The 19,614-nt window shown below is 49.2% G+C and overlaps 1 protein-coding gene across 1 annotated transcript in view; it reads left to right on the top strand.

Moving 5' to 3' along the window:
- The window catches only part of stra6 (signaling receptor and transporter of retinol STRA6), a 53,258-nt gene that overhangs the window by 13,024 nt on the left and 20,620 nt on the right, over positions 1–19,614 (top strand). The window contains exons 2-9 of the mRNA XM_070865019.1: positions 4,638–4,966; positions 5,064–5,127; positions 8,095–8,180; positions 12,119–12,258; positions 15,134–15,300; positions 16,102–16,227; positions 17,677–17,744; positions 18,678–18,754. Coding sequence (XP_070721120.1) covers positions 4,866–4,966; positions 5,064–5,127; positions 8,095–8,180; positions 12,119–12,258; positions 15,134–15,300; positions 16,102–16,227; positions 17,677–17,744; positions 18,678–18,754 — 829 coding nt within the window. The 5' untranslated portion in view covers positions 4,638–4,865. The remainder of the gene's footprint in view (positions 1–4,637; positions 4,967–5,063; positions 5,128–8,094; positions 8,181–12,118; positions 12,259–15,133; positions 15,301–16,101; positions 16,228–17,676; positions 17,745–18,677; positions 18,755–19,614) is intronic.

The raw sequence follows: 19,614 nt of genomic DNA, 5'->3' as shown, positions 1-19,614 counted from the left end.
CCGACAGTGCAGCGCTCCCTCAGCACGGCACTGGAAGTGGCAGCTTAGTAGCCATATGTTATGTATGCAATAAAGGTTCATACTGATTAACTAAGCAAGGTACAACCTTGCTTCTGCTTTATTTTGGCCCAAAGTGTCTGATTCACCAAATGGCTGGCCTTTTATACCAGAGCAGCACCATGTGCGTGCTGCTCAGTGGCCTCCAGCAATGACACCATCTGGTGGCTAGAAACAGCATGTACATACATGACACCGTATAACCACACCTGAAGTAAACAGGCTTTACTGCAATGGGAGGTAGTTTAGTGGTGATTATTTGCATATTGGATTTGGAAATTTATCCCAAGACCATGAAAAGATGGATTTTTAACATATCTTGGAAAGGGAAATATCTCGTCAAAAGGCATCTACCATAACCACCTCTCTCTCTCTCTCTCTCTCTCTCTCTCACTCACTCACTCACTCACTCACTCATGAGCAATGTTACCCAGCAGTGTAATTGAATATACGAAGAGATCACTGACTGAGGGTTCAGATACAGATCAGCCATGATCTCATTGAATGGTTGAGCAGGCTTGAGGGGCTGAATGGCCTCCTGTTCTGACGATAGAACCAATTACTGTGAAGTCAGTTGTTGGACAGTCTGTCCCATTGCATTCGGCCCAACATAGCCCCTGTGATCACAGACTGGATCTCAAATCAAGCCTTAGAATAGGAGACACTGGCCCCTTCGAACATCCGACTGGGACTCTTGGAATGTTTGCAATGCACTGTGGCCAATAAGTTTTTAAGTCACTCTTTCCTGTCTTGGCACTTTTATCAAAGCTTGCTTTTACTTGCAGCCCTCACTAGCGTGGAGGACCCTGGTGTCTCTGCACAGTGGGTGGGTGGAATTAAATTGGCTGAAGCCCCCAATGGGAGGGGAGCGGCCTCCGTTTGAAGCCCCAGATATATTGCCAGTTCTGTCGGCAGTATTTGTAGCTCATTCCCCGACCAGCCGCTCGGGGGGGAGGGTTTAAGCAACTTCTACGGGGAGCGAGAGGAGGTGAAGTATGGGATAATGGACACCGAGCTAGACCTGGGGGCCCCTCCACGGACCAGGGCTCCGATCTATCCGCTAGACTGCTCCTTCCTGCTGCAGGTATTTGAACGACATCATTATCCGCATAGGCAGTCCCTCAGAATCGAGGAAGACTTGCTTCCACTCTTAAAATGAGTTCTGTTAAGTATGGAAGAACTCCACAAGACTGAGTACTGTAAGCTAAAACTGATGTGACCTTAGTCTCTTTAATACAACTCCAGAGTGCCTAAGTAACATGACAGACAACCTTTTTATACTCCCTTGCATGAGATGTGCAGGTGACTCTTGGGCCTCCAACAGTTGCGCCCCCTGGGGCAAGTCTTACAATGTTTACATACATAACAAATTCTTAGGTGGGCTGAACAGTCCAATACGGGAATTACAGTCTCTGTCCCAACTGTGACAGAGAGTCATTGAGGGAAGGGTGGGTGGGACTGGTTTGCCGCATGCTCTTTCCGCTGCCTGCGCTTGATTTCTGAATGCTCTCGGCGATGAGACTCGAGGTGCTCAGCGCCCTCCTGGATGCACTTCCTCCACTTAGGGCGGTCTTTGGCCAGGGACTCCCACGTGTCGGTGGGGATGTTACACTTTATCAGGGAGGCTTTGAGGGTGTCCTTGTAACGTTTCCTCTGCCCACCTTTGGCTCATTTGCCATGAAGGAGTTCTGTGAAGGAGATGGGGACAGTTTAATAGATGGGGAGTTCAGCAAACACCTGGGTATTTAAACCCAGGGAACTGTGGATGCCAAGTCAGTCTGGTGAAGGGAGATTGAGACATGAGGGTGTTTTATTTGCTTTTGTAGTTTTGTGACTCAATATTCCATTTCAGTATCTGAATCAGGATCCAAGACTCCAATCTATCCCACAGTCAACAGTTTACACCTTATCTGTGGTCTCTTGTTGAGTTCATATTTAGTGAGGCAAACCTTGCTTTGTCAAATCACCAGAAACCGTTATCCCCCATCCCCCCCAAGTACGTAGGGCATGTGAAGTCCATTTAATAAGAACATAATTCTCTGCCCCAGAGAGTTGTGGAGACTGGGTCATTGAATATATTTAAAGGTTGTTAAACGATAAGTGAGTGAAGGATTATGGGGAGCGGGCAGGGAAGTGGAGTTGAGGCCAAGATCAGATCAGCCGTGATCATATTGAATGACGGAGCAGGCTCGAGGGGCCAAATGGCTGACTCCTGCTATTTCTTATAAGAACAAAAGAACATAAGAAATGGGAGCAGGAGAAGGCCAATTGGCCCCTCGAGCCTGCTCTGCCATTCAATAAGATCACGACTGATCTGATCTTGGCCTAAACTCCACTTCCCTGCCCGCTCCCCAATCTATTCTTCATTCAAAGTTTGATTTTGCACTTACCGTAAAATTATGGGAGAATTTTAAACTTGTTTCCAAGTAGCTTAATTAACCAGTTCTGATGAACTCGTTCTCGTGTTTTTATTCATTGCAAACTTATCCAAATTATTCTTTGGGATTGCCACTTCTAATTTCCTTCTATTCAAAATTTTATACTGCATGTGTAAGGACCTTTTTCTTTTTTAAAAAAAAAAACAAAATTTTTTTTAAATATTATTGGTTTGGGTATTTCATTTAGCATCAACTGGGGAAATTTAGCGCCCACAAATCAGTTTAAATTTAGAGAAAACCAGTTTTTATTTTATTTTGAATTCACTTAAACCTCCGAGCAAAATCTACCCAGACATGGTTAAGCTCCCTGGCCACCAATCGTTTCCATTGTTCGCGGACACCATTTTATTGACCTCGATGGCTTGTTCCAAAGGTGATTGCAGGTTACCATGGTCACACACACAAGTACAGTCCAGCTGCTTATAGCAGTAAATACATGTATTATTATTTAGATTGTGTACTGTGAAATGTTAGGTGGTAAAATAACCCCTCCAGGGACTTGAGCACACAAATCTAGGCTGACACTCCAGTGCAGTGCTGAGGGAGCGCCGCACTGTTGGAGGTGCCGTCTTTCGGCTGAGACGTTAAACCGAGGCCCGAGAGAGGGTGCAGAGGAGATTTACTAGTATGTTGCCTGGACTGGAAAACTTTAGCTACGAGAAAAAGCAAGAGTTGTTTTCCTTGGAACAGAGGAAGCTGAGGGGAGATCTAACTGAGGTGCATGCAGAAATCAAGCGCAGGCAACGGAAGGAGCGTGCGGCAAACCTGTCCCACCCACTCTTTCTCTCAACAACTATCTGTCCCACCTGTGACTGAGATTGTGGCTCTCGTATTGGACTGTTCAGTCACCTAAGGACTCATGTTAAGAGTGAAAGCAAGTCTTCCTCGATTCTGAGGGACTGCCGATGATGATACAATTATGAGGGGCCTAAATAGAGTGGATAGGAAGGACTTATTCCCCTTAGCAGAGGGGTCAAGGGGCATAGATTTAAAGTAATTGGTTGAATTAGAGGGGAAATGAGGAAGACTTTCTTCACCCAGAGGGCGGTAGGGGTCTGGAACTCACTGCCTGAAAGGGTGGTAGAGGCAGAAACTCTCATCATATTTAAAAAGTACTTGGATGTGCACTTGAAGTGCCGTAACCTACAGGGCTACGGACTGAGAGCTGGAAAGTGGGATTAGGCCGGACAGCTCTTTGTCGACCTGCGCGATGGGCCAAGTGGCCTCCTTCTGTGCTGTAACTTTCTGTGATTCGGATAAAATATCCCATGGCACTTTTGTCAAGGAGTTCTCCTGATGCCCTGGCCAATAGTTATCCCGTCACCAACACCACCAAAACCGATTGTCTGGTCTTTCATCTCTTCTGTGGAAAGATGTGCACAAATTGGCTGCCATTTTGCCTCCAAGCAATGGTACCCACTCCTCCAAGTAATGTCCTCGTCCATGGAGCGCTTTGGGACATCCTGAGGATGGGAAAGGTGCTATATAAATGCAAGTTCTTTTTCTTGTGTTTTGAGTTTAGTTCGCTGTTCAGACTGGCACTCTTGATTTTTGTAAAGTTAGCATGCTGTAATGTGAACTTGATCTCTCTCTCTCTCTCTCTCTGCTCCTCCTATTTGGATACCTCAAAGTTCCGATCAACCACTTCCTCAATTAAAGTGAGGGTGGCTCTATCTCTCAACTGTTGCAATCAATGAGTCGGGTCGTGATGCCAGAACTACCAAAACAATTGAGCTAGTATATTATTTCAAAACTTTTTGAGTTGAAGTTAATTTTCACTAATAATAGGGAATTTTAATTTTGGCCTAATGTACAATTACTGAACTTTAAATACCAAGTGTGTTTTTTATATTTCCTGATTGCAAAGACCTTTTTGAATCTGAAGCCTTAAAAGTAACAAACCACCTCCTTGTATTCACAAGCCCAAGTCGTCTTGGCTTTGTGTTATTTTGTTGTTCTACCGCTTTTTGTTCTGTTTTATAAATATCTGAAGAGAAATGTTAAGCAGGGAGTAAGATCCTATTAAATTTTTTGTTCATGCACAGAGCCGTTGCCAATGTCCCAGTGTGTGTGTGCAATCTTGTGTGGCTCTGATCTCTTGAACTATCCAGCTCACTGGCTACTTAACTGTGTGTTTCCCAGGGTGACCTGTTTTGAAGTTGGGTCCCGTAGGTGTTGAGCACAACTTGGAGGCGGGACCGAGAGATCCGTTCATCAAAGCAAGCTTGTGCAGCCTGGAGCTCTGCTCATTAATCCAGATCAGCGCGCAAGGCACTTGGAGCAGCAAGCTACCCACACTAAAAGACAGCATTCCAGGGATCGGAGCAGCATTGTATTGGGTTGTTGACCAAGCGAGGGACAGTACAAAGTATGGATTTCAAAAATGAATCCTTGCACACTGGACCCGACCTCATGGACTATACTGATTGGTACATAGACGATCGTTTGGATCCCACTGACCCTCCTGAGGAGTACGTTCCGTTTTGATTCTAATATGAAACTATTTTTTTTTCAGAAACTTGTGAATGGCTGGAGTGTATTCATCACGTGTTTTGCTTTGTTCTATAGCCTAACTCGCTGTGATCGCACCATCCCAGCTGATTTGTATCATATCTGTGCGGCAGGCGTATCGGTAAGTCTTCTGTGTTTTTTTTTTAAAACGCCATTCAGCTTTTAACATGAAGGTTTGGAGCAAATGTCTTTGATTCTGAGTCGTCTTGTGTCTATCCTTTCAAGTGAGCAAGGCTAGTGAGTAGGAGTGAGGTGCGTCAAGTAATTTACACATGGTTTGTTTCAATATTGTGTAGGTTTCTCTCGACATTTATTGCGGGACGATTTCTACTGTTGCCACTTGTAAAGAGATTGTAAACTCCCAGTGCAGTGCTGAGGGAGCGCCGCGCTGTCGGAGGGACAGTGCTGAGGGAGCGCCGCGCTGTCGGAGGGGCGGTGCTGAGGGAGCGCCGTACTGTCGGAGGGGCGGTGCTGAGGGAGCGCCGCGCTGTCGGAGGGGCGGTGCTGAGGGAGCGCCGTACTGTCGGAGGGGCGGTGCTGAGGGAGCGCCGCGCTGTTGGAGGGGCGGTGCTGAGGGAGCGCTGTACTGTCGGAGGGGCGGTGCTGAGGGAGCGCCGCGCTGTCGGAGGGGCGGTGCTGAGGGAGCGCCGCGCTGTCGGAGGGGCGGTGCTGAGGGAGCGCCGCGCTGTCGGAGGGGCGGTGCTGAGGGAGCGCCGCGCTGTCGGAGGGGCGGTGCTGAGGGAGCGCCGCGCTGTCGGAGGGGCGGTGCTGAGGGAGCGCCGCGCTGTCGGAGGGGCGGTGCTGAGGGAGCGCCGCGCTGTCGGAGGGGCGGTGCTGAGGGAGCGCCGCGCTGTCGGAGGGGCGGTGCTGAGGGAGCGCCGCGCTGTCGGAGGGGCGGTGCTGAGGGAGCGCCGCGCTGTCGGAGGGGCGGTGCTGAGGGAGCGCCGCGCTGTCGGAGGGGCGGTGCTGAGGGAGCGCCGCGCTGTCGGAGGGGCGGTGCTGAGGGAGCGCCGCACTGCTGGAGTGCCATCTTTCGGTTGAGACGTTAAACCGAGGCCCCATCTGCTCTCAGGTGGACATAAAAGATCCTGTAGCATTATTTCGAATAGCGGGGGAGTTATCCCAGGTGTCCTGGCCAATATTTATCCCACCACCACTTTCACCATCAAAATTTATCCCATAGCTGTTTGTGGAACCTTGTGGTTGTTGTGTAGTGTGTGTTTTTTTAAGTACCTTTATGCTCCCAAAAGTAATTAATTGACTGACCTGAGAATGTGAAAGATGCTATAATTTATTTTTTACCCCTGGATGTGTTTTCACCATGAATAACAAACTGTGTAAATGGTTCACTGACTGACTTCCCCACTTCCCCCTTCACCCCATGTGATTGAAATTATAACCGAGGGAAGTTGGGAGCTGCTCTTCTACGGGAGACCTCACTCAGGGTGGATTATTAAATGGCTCCGATGGGTTTACTCACAGTGTCTCTTGGAAACCCGGGCCATGCGGTTTAAATTAGTTGTGGGATGGGGGGAAGAAACTAGTATTGGGAGGCCAAGGGAGGGGGGGAGAGGGTATTGGGAGGCCGGATGTGGGGAGGGGGTATTGGGAGGCCGGTGGGGGGGGGGGGGAGGTATTCGGGGGAGGCCGGGGGGGGGGTATTGGGAGGCCGGGGTGGGAAGGGTATTGGGTATTGGGAGGCCGGGGGGGGGTGGTATTGGGTATTGGGAGGGGGGGGGTAGGTATTGGGGGTGGGGGGGTATTGGGTATTGGGAGGGGGGGGTAGGTATTGGGGGTGGGGGGGTATTGGGTATTGGGAGGGGGGGGTAGGTATTGGGGGTGGGGGGGTATTGGGTATTGGGAGGGGGGGTAGGTATTGGGGGTGGGGGGGTATTGGGTATTGGGAGGCCGGGGGGGTATTGGGAGGCCGGGGGGGGTTGGGTATTGGGGATGGGGGGTTATTGGGAGGCCGGGGAGGGTGAAGGGGGGGTATTGGGAGGCCGGGGAGTGGGGGGGGGTATTGGGTATTGGGAGGGGGGGGTTATTGGGTATTGGGAGGCCGGGGGGGGAGGGGGGGTGGTGGGTATTGGGAGGCCGGGGGGGGTGGGTATTGGGTATTGATTTTGGGAGGGGGGCGGGTATTGGGAGACTGGGGGGGGTATTGGGAGGTCGGGGAGAGTTGGGGGGTATTGGGTATTGGGAGGCCGGGGAGGGGGGGGGGCGGGTATTGGGAGGGTGGGGGGGGGGTATTGGGAGGCTGGGGAGGTGGGGGGGGGGAGGTATTGGGTATTGGGAGGCCGGGGAGGGGGAGGGGGGAGGTATTGGGTATTGGGAGGGGAGGGCTATTAGGTATTGGGAGGCCGGGGAGGGGGGGGGTATTGGGTATTGGGAGGCCGGGGAGGGGGGGTTGTATTGGGTATTGGGAGGCTGGGGGGGTGGAGGGTATTGGGAGGCGGGGGGGGGGGGGGAGAGGAGAGGAGGGTGTGGGGAGGTGAGGGAGGAGGGTATTTGGAGGGGAGGAGGGTATTTGGAGGCCAGGAGGGGAGGGTATTGGGAGGCCAGGCAGAGGGGTAGAGAACTAGTATTGGGAGGGGGGCAGGGGTGGACTAGTAATGGGGGGCATGTCTTTGCTTTAAAGAGTGACCGGGGAATGGGTAAATTAGATAAATAATTTCTGCTGGTTGGGGAATCTAGGATGTAGCCTAAACATTAGAGTCCAACCTTTCAAGAATGAAGTTGGGTAACTCTCTTGCGCGCACACAAAGGGCGGTAGAAGTCTGGAACTCTTCCGCAAACGGCAATTGATGAAGGGTCAATTGTAAATTTTAAATTTGGAGATTGATAGAATTTCGTAAAGCAAAGGATACGGGCCAAAGGCGGGTAGATGGAGTTAGGTCGCGGATCAGCCATGGTCACATTGAATGGCGGAACAGGCTCGAGGGGCTGAATGGCCTCCTCCTGTTCCGATGCGCTAAATGGTCCATTCCCATTCCTACGTTCCGAGTGTTTGGAACAATCTGTTCGGTCCGAATGGGCGCTGTGTTGGGATGGTGTGCGAGTTCCTCCTCGTTGTCTCTGTCTCTTTCAGTTGTTGGTGTTGGTGTTCCTGTCCTTCCTGGTGAAGCGGAGGCAGCTGTGCAAGGGTTGGTGTGGCGGCGTTCCTGGCCTCTTGCAGTTAAGTGCCTGCTCTCCTTCGGGTCCCCGGGGTCGACGCTTGAACCCTGGATGAACTAAAGTGTCGGGCTCCCGAGGTCACCACCCGTGACCTTTTTGGTGTATATACATCAGCGCGTTATAAGTGTGCGGGGGAGCACTGAAAGCTCACCTACTTAGTAATGTTTATGCAAGCGTGTCTTTCTGTGTGCCTTGTTCCTATTCTCACCCTGGATACTGCCCTCCATAAAATGGGTTACTGAGCAGTATTGAGACTCCCACACACAGCACCCGTTAAAAGCATCGCTAGAATTTCTTTTAACTTGCTTCGGCTCCGTCAGTCTTTGTTATAAGCCGGAAATATGAGCTCCCCACATACAGCTCTCTGGGTTCATTATACAAGGTGTTCTCTCTCGCTCTCTGTGAGGTGATGCAGCAAGGGGTGTTCATTAAAGTGGGATTTGAAACCTTAAGACTTCCAAAAAAAAAAAGTAGGTTAATCTCCACTTGTGCGTAACAATATTCTGTAATGATCCCCGCAACTAAACCTCATTAAGAATTCCTACTATTTAAAAAAAAACTACTTAAGGCTTTATCTTCTATTCCCCACCCCCCCCCCCGTTAAGTCTTCCAGTAACCACACAAGTGATATTTACACCGCCCAGTTTAGCACTGTTGTGAAGTGAGTCCTACTTTGCACTGGCATTAAACTTGACTGAGTTAATCCGGGTGCCAACCTGAATTTGGAGTGTGAATCAATGGAGGCAAGTCCAGTGCAGCATACAAAATGTTTGGGGGAGGTTGATATGCACCTGGGCACTTTGCTCGTTCATTCACTGAACGTGGGCGTCGCTGGCAAGGCCGGCATTTATTGCCCATCACTAATTGCCCCTTGAGGAGGTGGTGGTGAGCCGCCGCCTTGAACCGCTGCAGCCCGTGTGGTGAAGGTGCTCCCACAGTGCTGTTAGGGAGGGAGTTCCAGGATTTTGACCCAGCGACGATGAAGGGACGGCCAAAATATTTCCAAGTCAGGATGGTGTGTGACTTGGAGGGGAACGTGGAGGTGGTGGTGTTCCCATGCGCCTTCTGCCCTTGTCCTTCTAGGTGGTAAAGGTTGCGGGTTTGGGAGGTGCTGGCGAAGAAGCCTTGGCGAGTTGCTGCAGTGCATCTTGTAGATGGTGCACACTGCAGCCAGGGGGCGCCGGTGGTGGAGGGAGGGAGGGAGTGTTTAGGGTGGTGGATGGGGTGCCGATCAAGCCAATTAAAACCTACCTGACCTTAATTGAAATGTTCAGAAGGGGTGGGATTCGTCTCTCCCCAATTTCTAACTGTTGGGAGAGAGCAGTGAGCATTCGGGTAGCCAGATCTGCATGGAGCGGTCTCCCTGAGCGGGACCCAAGAGTTTTAGAAACATAGAAACATAGAAAATAGGTGCAGGAGTAGGCCATTCGGCCCTTCTAGCCTGCACCGCCATTCAATGAGTTCATGGCTGAACATTCAACTTCAGTACCCCATTCCTGCTTTCTCGCCATACCCCTTGATCCCCCTAGTAGTAAGGACCTCATCTAACTCCTTTTTGAATATATTTAGTGAATTGGCCTCAACAACTTCCTGTGGTAGAGAATTCCACAGGTTCACCACTCTCTGGGTGAAGAAGTTCCTCCGCATCTCGGTCCTAAATGGCTTACCCCTTATCCTTAGACTGTGACCTCTGGTTCTGGACTTCCCCAACATTGGGAACATTCTTCCTGCATCTAACCTGTCTAACCCCGTCAGAATTTTAAACGTTTCTATGAGGTCCCCTCTCATTCTTCTAAACTCCAGTGAATACAAGCCCAGTTGATCCAGTCTTTCTTGATAGGTCAGTCCCGCCATCCCGGGAATCAGTCTGGTGAACCTTCGCTGCACTCCCTCAATAGCAAGAATGTCCTTCCTCAGGTTAGGAGACCAAAACTGTACACAATACTCCAGGTGTGGCCTCACCAATGCCCTGTACAACTGTAGCAACACCTCCCTGCCCCTGTACTCAAATCCCCTTGCTATGAAGGCCAACATGCCATTTGTTTTCTTAACCGCCTGCTGCACCTGCATGCCAACCTTCAATGACTGATGTACCATGACACCCAGGTCTCTTTGCACCTCCCCTTTTCCTAATCTGTCACCATTCAGATAATAGTTTGTCTCTCTGTTTTTACCACCAAAGTGGATAACCTCACATTTATCCACATTATACTTCATCTGCCATGCATTTGCCCACTCACCTAACCTATCCAAGTCGCTCTGCAGCCTCACAGCATCCTCCTCGCAGCTCACACTGCCACCCAACTTAGTGTCATCCGCAAATTTGGAGATACTACATTTAATCCCCTCATCTAAATCATTAATGTACAGTGTAAACAGCTGGGGCCCCAGCACAAAACCTTGCGGTACCCCACTAGTCACTGCCTGCCATTCTGAAAAGTACCCATTTACTCCTACTCTTTGCTTCCTGTCTGACAACCAGTTCTCAATCCATGTCAGTACACTACCCCCAATCCCATGTGCTCTAACTTTGCACATCAATCTCTTGTGTGGGACCTTGTCGAACGCCTTCTGAAAGTCCAAATATACCACATCAACTGGTTCTCCCTTATCCACTCTACTGGAAACATCCTCAAAAAATTCCAGAAGATTTGTCAAGCATGATTTCCCTTTCACAAATCCATGCTGACTTGGACCTATCATGTCACCTCTTTCCAAATGCACTGCTATGACATCAGTGACTACAGTGTTATCGCATCCCATCGCTCAAAATCTGGGACCCTCCAATATGCCAACTAGCTTCTGTAGGGAGGCACAGCCATTGTTAATTTCTGTTCAATTAGTGCATCGCAAAGACACAAAGTTACTTGTTGTCTACTGGGTTGGGGAACTTGTATATAATCCAAGTTTGGCTAACCTGCACCTTGCTCTTGTGCCCCATTCTATGTCTGTATTGAACGACCTTCCATTCACTTCGTTCATGCCTTAACTCAGTAAGTCCTAATTTTGTTTCTGACCTGATGGTAACAAGTAAACCTGGTTCGAAAGATTTGCCCCTCTGGTCTCCTGGATTCGGGTTGAACATGCTTGCATTTTTATGATCGGTAGAAAATCAGCTATGATCTTATTGAATGGTGGAGCAGGCTCAAGAGGCCTAATGGCCTATTCTTATGTTCTTTTAAAATAAAATAAAAACTTATTCCACGTTTGTTAAAATGCCAGGAGACTCACCACACTGCCAGAGCTCCTCTGCCTAGACTCCACACTGCAGCAACACTGTCGCCATTCCCGAGTTAGGTCTAGCTGCCTCTTTGATGGGTTTTGCACTGTTGATTTCTGGAGGCAGATGGAAATGGCCCTCCAGCTGATCCACCATTCCTGCACCAACGCACTGCTCCAAACCCTCCCAGATATATATATAATATATCTCTCCCCCTTTTCCCTCTCTCCCCCTCGACCACAATTCTGGCCCCTCGCACATCCCATTGGTGGCCGTGCCTTCAGTTGTCGAGGCCCCAAACTCTGGAACTCCCTCCCTAAACCTCTCCTCTAAGACGCTCCTTAAAACCTATCTTTGACCAAGCTTTTGGTCACCGGTCCAAATAACTCGTGGCTCGATACCAAACAAAAATTTGACAATGTGCCTTACTACATTAAAGATACTACATAAATGCTGTTTGTCATTGCATTAGATTAGAAAGCATTAATGGATATATTACTATTAATTTTCTTCCTCGTATATCAATTTACACAATACATCCCCTTGCCAACCTTTCCATTCCTTTCTCACTGGTGTAGCTTCCCCTTAAGATAGCGATATTGATAAAATTAATATTTGATCAGGGTATTTTTATTCGAAACAAAGCCGCATTCGGTCATAATTTGTCCTTGGTTGATTGTCTTATTTTGACATGGGTAAGATGCTCTTGTATTTACAGTCCAGTGGGCTTCTTTGAAAATGACTACCACAGAGGGATTGCCGCTGCTGTGTTTGGAGTGCTCTTCTGTTCCCTGTGTGGGGTGGTCCTTGCGGCGAATCCTTTCCCCTTCATTGTGGAATCCTCGAAGGAGACCAAAGGTAAATGGGCAAAACTGCTTCTAACTCCCAAGGTGGAAAGCTCCTCTTCGAGTGAGGATAAGGAACCTAGGACTGAAGGCCAATTGCCCCGTGACGTTAATGGAACCCTTTTTGAAATGACTGCCAGGCAGTGGGAAGTCTTCAGTACCAAGATAGGAAATGCATTCAAGCAACTCTTGTGTTGGCCCATGATCAAAAACAATTAACCTGTTGATGACTCACAAGCCACGACGCAGTGGAAATTCCAGCTTATAAAATGGAGAATGGAACTAACGCTTGAGTGCAAACCGCGTTGTGTTTTATAACCTCAAAGAGATTCGTCTCTGAGCAAGCAGCGGTAACCACAAAGTAATATGCACAAATCTAGCTCAGTGGCACCTAGTATAAACTGACGCCCTGGAACTGTGACTCTTTATAATCGGGTGTTCAAAATCATGCTGGGTCTGAACAGAGTAGGTAGCGAGAAACTGTTCCCATTGGCGGAAGGGCCAAGGACCAGAGGACACAGATTTAAGGTGATTGGCAAAAGAACCAAAGGACATGTGAAGTTTTAAAAAAAAATGTATGCAGTGTAGTTAGTGTTATGTCCAGAATAAAGTTATGTGATTGACTACTGTAGACGTGAGTAAGCGTGACCTTAGTCTCTTTTATTCTAACTCCAGAGTGTTGGTACAGCATGGGAGGCCTGCTTATATACAGTGCTTCCAAGGGGTGCAGGCTCAAAGGGCCGAATGGCTTACTCCTGCACCTTTTTTCTATGTCTAACAGATACGCCCTCTGGTGGCAGTAGAATGCTGGTTACATAGTGTTGCATACATAACAGTCAAGAACTGGAATGCACTGCCTGGGGAAAAAAAAAAACAAGTGATCATTTAGAGTATCATCGTCATCATCATAGGCAGTCCCTCGAAATCGAGGAAACTTACTTCCACTCTAAAAGTGAGTTCTCAGGTGACTGAATAGTCCAATACGGGAATTACAGTCTCTGTCACAGGTGGGACATTGTCGTTGAGGGAAAGGGTGGGTGGGGAGTCTGGTTTGCCGCACGCTCCTTCCGCTGCCTGCCCTTGTCCTCCGCACGTTCTCGGAGGAGACTCGAGGTGCTCAGCGCCCTCCCGGATGCACTTCCTCCACTTAGGGCAGTCTTGGGCCAGGGACTCCTAGGTGTCGGTGGGGATGTTACACTTTATCAAGGGTGGTGGAGGCAGATTGAATCATGGCTTTCAAGGGGGAGTTGGATAAGTACCTGAAGGAAAATACATTTGCAGGGCTACAGGGAAAGGGCGGGGGAGTGGGACTGGCTGAGGTGCTCTTGCAGAGAGCCGGCACAGGCTCGACGGGCTGAATGGCCTCCTCCTGTGCTGTAACCGTTCTGTGATTTATTTGGCTGTGGTCTTTTGAGAAGATGTTTGTGTTTTATGAGCATTGAATGTTTCTTTATTTAAAAAAAAAAATTGATGCTGTAAATTGTTGGACTGGTTTTTACTGTATTAAACCGAACCATATTGACACCTTAAAAATTGTGACACAAAGTGACATCTGTAGACGGGAAATATTATAATCCATAATATGTGGAGCAGGGTTTCCCATACTGGTACGAGGGAGTGGTGTGTGGAGGGGTACACGAGACATCTCTGGGATGTTATGTGGGAGAAAGTGTCTAATTTCAAGTAGATAAGGCGGTTAAGAAGGCATATGGAATACTTGCCTTTACTAATCGAGGCATGGAATACAAGAGCAGGGAGGTTATGCTTGAACTGTATACAACACTGGTTAGGCCACAGCTAGAGTACTGCGTGCAGTTCTGGTCACCACATTACAGGAAAGAGGTGATTGCACTGGAAAGGGTGCAGAGGAGATTTGCAAAAATGTTGCCTGGACTGGAGAATTTTGGCTATGAGGAAAGATTTGGAGAGGCTGGGGTTGTTTTCTTTGGAACAGAGGTGGCTGAGGGGAATCCTGATTGAGGTGTATAAAATTATGAGGGGCCTGGATAGAGTGGATAGGAAGGATCCGTTTCCCTTGGCAGAGGGGTCAACAACCAGGGGGCACAGATTTAAAGTAATTGGGGAGGAGGTTTAGAGGGGATTTGAGGGGAAATGTCTTCACCCAGAGGGTGGTGGGGGGTCTGGAACTCACTGCCTGAAAGGGTGGTAGAGGCAGAAACCCTCATCGCATTTTGAAAAATAAAATAACATTTTAAAAAATACTTGGATGTGCACTTGAAGTGCCGTAACCTACAGGGCTACGGACCCAGAGCTGGAAAGTGGGATTAGGCTGGATAGCTCTTGGTCGGCCGGCACGGACACGATGGGCCGAAATGGCCTCCTTCCGTGCTGTAAACTTCTATGATTCCAAAGGTGGATTTTATTTACATTTTTATAATAGGCTACTCCGAAGCCTTTTGTGTGGGAATTTGTTGCACAAAGAAGTTAGTTTGTGTCCAGACGGAGATCATGGGTAATCAGACCATGATGTACAGAGCCTCCAATCACTGTACACTACAGCGTAGTTTCAGTTTCCCTGCAACTATCTCACGCGCACACGTACGCACACGTGTGTTGGTGTGGAGTTCTCTGTCCCAGGGAGCTGTGGGGGCTGGGTCATTGAATATATTTAAGGTGGAGATAGATTTTTAAACGATAAGGGAGTCGAGGGTTAAGGGGAGGGGGCAGAGAAGTGGAGCTGAGGCCAAGATCAGATCAGCCACGATCTTATTGAATGGCGGTGCAGGCTCGAGGGGCCGAATGGCCCACTCCTGCTCCTATTTCTTATGTTCTTATGTCTTATTGGGTACTCTGCTATAACCAAATTGCTCTCTCTCTCTCTCTCTCTCTCTCTCTCTCTCTCTGTCTGTCCTTTTCTTTATATATAGAGTACTGGAAGATCACTGCCTTACTGTACTACCCAGCCCTGTACTATCCCCTTCTTGCGTGCTCAACAGTCAAGAGCAAAGTAGGTTACCTGCTTGGTAGCCTGCTGTCCTGGTACCACTGTGGTGTTCTCCTTTGGCAGATCGCTGAATGCCCCTTAACATCCGAGGTAATTATTTCTTTTTTTTGCTTATGCAACTGTCTTGAAGTTTTAATCTGAGATTTGTTCAAACTCTAATTGCAGTGCAAACAGTATCCCAATTGTTGGCATTTGAAGTGATTTGTTGAAGCAGGACAATAATCCTTTTCTCTCCGTTATCTGAAGAAGCAGCTCCTTTTGGCTTCTGATCGCTGAGAACCAGCGAGCAAATCGCCTCAAACTGCGACTGTAAGACAAATGTAATGGTTTTATCAGCTCTCCTGAATGTAGCCCGAGTCCATGTATGCCAGGGAACAAGTCCAAAGGTCGTGGGTTCGAGTCCCACTCCAGGGACTTGAGCGCACAAAATCTAGGCTGACTGCTCCAGTGCAGTGCCGAGGGAGTGCCGCACTGTCGGAGGGGCAACTATCAGAGGGGGCGATAAACCGAGGCCCCGTCTGCTCCCTCGGGTGGATGCAAAAGATCCCACGGCACCATTTTAAAGAGCAAGGCCTGGCCAATAATTGTCCCTCAACGGACACCTGGTTATTTCACTGCTTGTGTGGGAGCTTGCCGTGCGCAACTTGGCTGCTGTGTTTCCTGCATTGCAACAGCGACTACACTTGGCTGTAAAGGGCTTTTGGACCTCTTGAGGTCATGAAAGGCGCGATATAAATACAGTCTTTAATTGGTTTATGGATAACAGAAATGAACGGAAGTTGAGTAGTTCACTAGATGGAGCAAATTGGAGAGTGAAAGAAAAAGATTCACATAACACTGCAACATGTTTCAATATTTCAACTTTTATTTTCCCTACTTTTTGCTATCCAGTTGTACAAATACTATTCCCTCTTGAGAAGCCTGCCCCAGCTTTTATGCTTGGCATTTCTGAGTCTCGTTTATCCTGTGTTGCTGGTGAGGAATTGTGATGGAACGGGAAATCTGCCCTTGCGTCAGGTAAGTGTCAAAGTTAGCTTCTGGGCAATGTGCGACGCTGGTCTTTGAACATTCAAGTGTCTGAGGGGTGACCTCACAGAGGTGGATCAAGGAAATTATTAATTGAACTGGGAGTAGGACAAGGGGCTCAAGCTACCATTGTAGAATGGTTGTAGCATGGAAGGAGGCCATTCGGCCCGTCGAGCCCGTGCTGGCTCTCCAAGACCACCTCGGCTAGTCCCACTCCCCCGCCCTTTCCTCATAACCCTGCAAATCTTTTTCTCTCAGGTACTTGTCTAACTCCTTTTTGAAAGCAGTGATTTGAGTCTGCCTCCACCACCCTTCTATTATATATATATATTTTTTTTAAATTATTCATTCACAGCATGTGGGCTTCGCTGACCAGGCCGGCATTTATTGCCCATCCCTAATTGCCTTTTGAGAAAGTGGTGGTGAGCCTCCGCCACAGTCCATTGTCGCAGGTTTGTTTGACACGACAGAGTAGCGTCCTTGTCGTCATTTCACTGGGCAGCTGAGCGTCTACCACATTGCTGTGGGTCTAGAGCCACGTATAGGCCAGACCGGGTAAGGGCGGCAGATTTCCTTGCCCCTCCGGCCTGCTTCACCAGTCAATGAGAGCTCTAAGTGGAGGAAGTGCATCCGGGAGGGCGCTGAGCTCCTCGAGTCTCGTCACCGACAGCATGCAGGAAACAAGCGCAGGCAGCGGAAAGAGCGTAAGGCAAACAAGTCCCACCCACCCTTTCCCTCAACGACCTATCTGTCCCACCTGTGATGGAGACTGTGGCTCTCGTATTGGACTGTTCAGCCACCTAAGAACACAGGGGGTGATGGGTGAGCGGGGCTCGGTGCGAGTTAGGACACGGGGCAGCGAGCACAGGGGGTGATGGGTGAGTAGGACATGGAGCAGCGAGCACAGGGGGTGATGGGTGAGCAGGACTCGGTGTGAGTTAGGACACGGGGCAGCGAGCACAGGGGGTGATGGATGAGTAGGACATGGGGCAGCGAGCATAGGGGGTGATGGGTGAGCAGGACTCGGTGCGAGTTACGACATGGGGCAGCGAGCACAGGGGGTGATGGGTGAGCGGGACTCGGTGCGAGTTAGGATATGGGGCAGCGAGCACAGGGGGTGATGGGTGAGCGGGACTCGGTGCGAGTTAGGACACGGGGCAGCGAGCACAGGGGGTGATGGGTGAGTAGGACATGGGGCAGCGAGCATAGGGGGTGATGGGTGAGCGGGACTCGGTGCGAGTTAGGACACGGGGCAGCGAGCACAGGGGGTGATGGGTGAGCGGGACTCGGTGCGAGTTAGGACACGGGGCAGCCAGCAGTATAACTGGGGTCAAGTTCACCGCAAATATCAAATACCGGTCGATGCTGTTACCTGATCTGTTGGGGATTGCTGCTGAACTTGTGTGGTTATTCTTCACCAAAGTCTCGTTTCTTCCTCAGTGTCCGGCTGGTAAATACTACACAGACTACCTGAAGATTTTGCTGAGAAAGAAACCATCCATAAACAGGTTTGAGAATGACTGACTTTACAGGGTTTTTTTTCTCCTTTTCTCTCCTGCCCCTTTGCTGCAGGGTGCTTGACTTTTGCCGGGCTCCCAGTTGCACTAGACTGCTGCCACCCATGGTACCTCACCTCAGTGGCATCTAATCCAATCAGCGGGCTGCTCGACAACAGGCGTCTTCACCGTCGGCCCTGGCCCCACACGAGTGCATGCTCCAGTGAGGATCGCCGCACAGAAAATGGCAACAGAAGCCTTTCTCCTTTGAGGCCAAAGAGCCAATTGAAGCCCATTGCCACATTCTGACCACATGCCACCCAGCCTGAGACCGGCTAACTCCATATGGGCCGAGAGCTAGTGTCAGCTGTGGCTCAGTGGGCAGCACACTCTCTCCTGAGTCAGAAGGTTGTGGGTTCAAGTCCCACTCCAGAGACTTGAGCACATAAATCCAGGCTGCACCTCCCAATGCAGTGCTGAGGGAGCGCTGCACTGTCGGAGGTGCCATTATGTGTCGAGACATTAAACCGAGGCCCCATCTGCTCTCGGGTGGCTGTAAAAGATCCCATGGCACTATTTCGAAGAAGAGCAGGGGAGTTATCCCCGGTGTCCTGGGGCCAATATTTATCCCTTAATCAACATCACTAAAAAAAAACACACATTATCTGGTCAATATCATATAGCTGTTTCTGGGAGCTTGCTGTGCGCAAAATGGCTGCCACGTTTCCTACATTACAACAGTGACTTCAAAAAGTACTTAATTGGCTGCAAAGTGTTTTGCGACGTCTGTTTGTCGTGAAAGGTGCTATATAAATGCAAGTATTTCTTTTTCAAGCCTGGTCTGTCCAGCTGAGTAACATACTGGATATTTAATAACTATTCCAATCGGTGTTTGGTGCCTTCAATAAAAGTAGTTTGAGAGCTTTGTCTCTTTTTCCTCTTTAGTGCCAGCACAGACCAGCCAAGCCTCTTGTCCAGGGCAGGGACCCTGCTGCGAGCATACGTCTATGTGCCTGTAGAAGGTAAGACCTTTAAAGCTGCAGTTGGTGTGAAATGGTTTTAATACAATCACTCGCAAATCCCAACACTACCTTGGTTAGAATGCTCCATCTCTATACCGCTTCTATAAAGGACACTGATGATTGAGTACTTTTCCCTTCAATGGCCTCTCTTTAGAATCATAGTGAGGAAGGAGGCCATTTGGCCCATCGTACCTGTGCTAGCTCTTTGAAAGAACTATATGTTATGTTCAGAATAACTCCACAAGACTGTATACTGTAAGCTCAAACTGTTGTGACCTTGGTCTCTTTAATGTAACTCCAGAGTGAGGAAGCAGCATGGTAGACTGCCTTTTTATATCTGCTTGCCCGGGGTGTGCAGGTGACCCTTGGGTCTCCAACAGGTGCACCCCCTGGTGGCAAGTCTTACACACTAGTAAAGTTTACATACGTAACACTATACAATTAGTCCCCCTCCCCCTGCTCTTTCCCCGTAGCCCTGCAATTTTGAGAGGCACTGTTGAATCTACTTCCACCACCCTTTCGGGCAGTCCAGATTATCATAAGAAATAGGAGCAGGAGTCGGCCATTCGGCCCCTCGAGCCTGCTCCGCCATTCAATAAGATCACGGCTGATCTGATCTTGGCCTCAACTCCACTTCCCTGTGTTACGCCCATAATAAAGGATACAACTGAGTACTGTATGCAATGAGTAAGTGTGACCTTGGCTCCTTTTAATTAAACTCCAGAGTGTTGGTACAGCGTGGGAGGCCTGCTTATATACAGTGCTCCCAAGGGTTGCTGAGATCCCTTGGGATTCTTAACAGGTAGGCCCTCTGGTGGTGGTGTGATACAGGTTTCCAAGGGTTACATACACCCTGCCCA

Source organism: Pristiophorus japonicus, chromosome 21, assembly GCF_044704955.1.
Source record: "Pristiophorus japonicus isolate sPriJap1 chromosome 21, sPriJap1.hap1, whole genome shotgun sequence".
In the NCBI taxonomy this organism is placed as follows: Eukaryota; Metazoa; Chordata; class Chondrichthyes; family Pristiophoridae; genus Pristiophorus; species Pristiophorus japonicus.
Note: the sequence above shows the minus strand (reverse complement) of the source record. Positions and strands in the feature narration are given on the sequence as shown.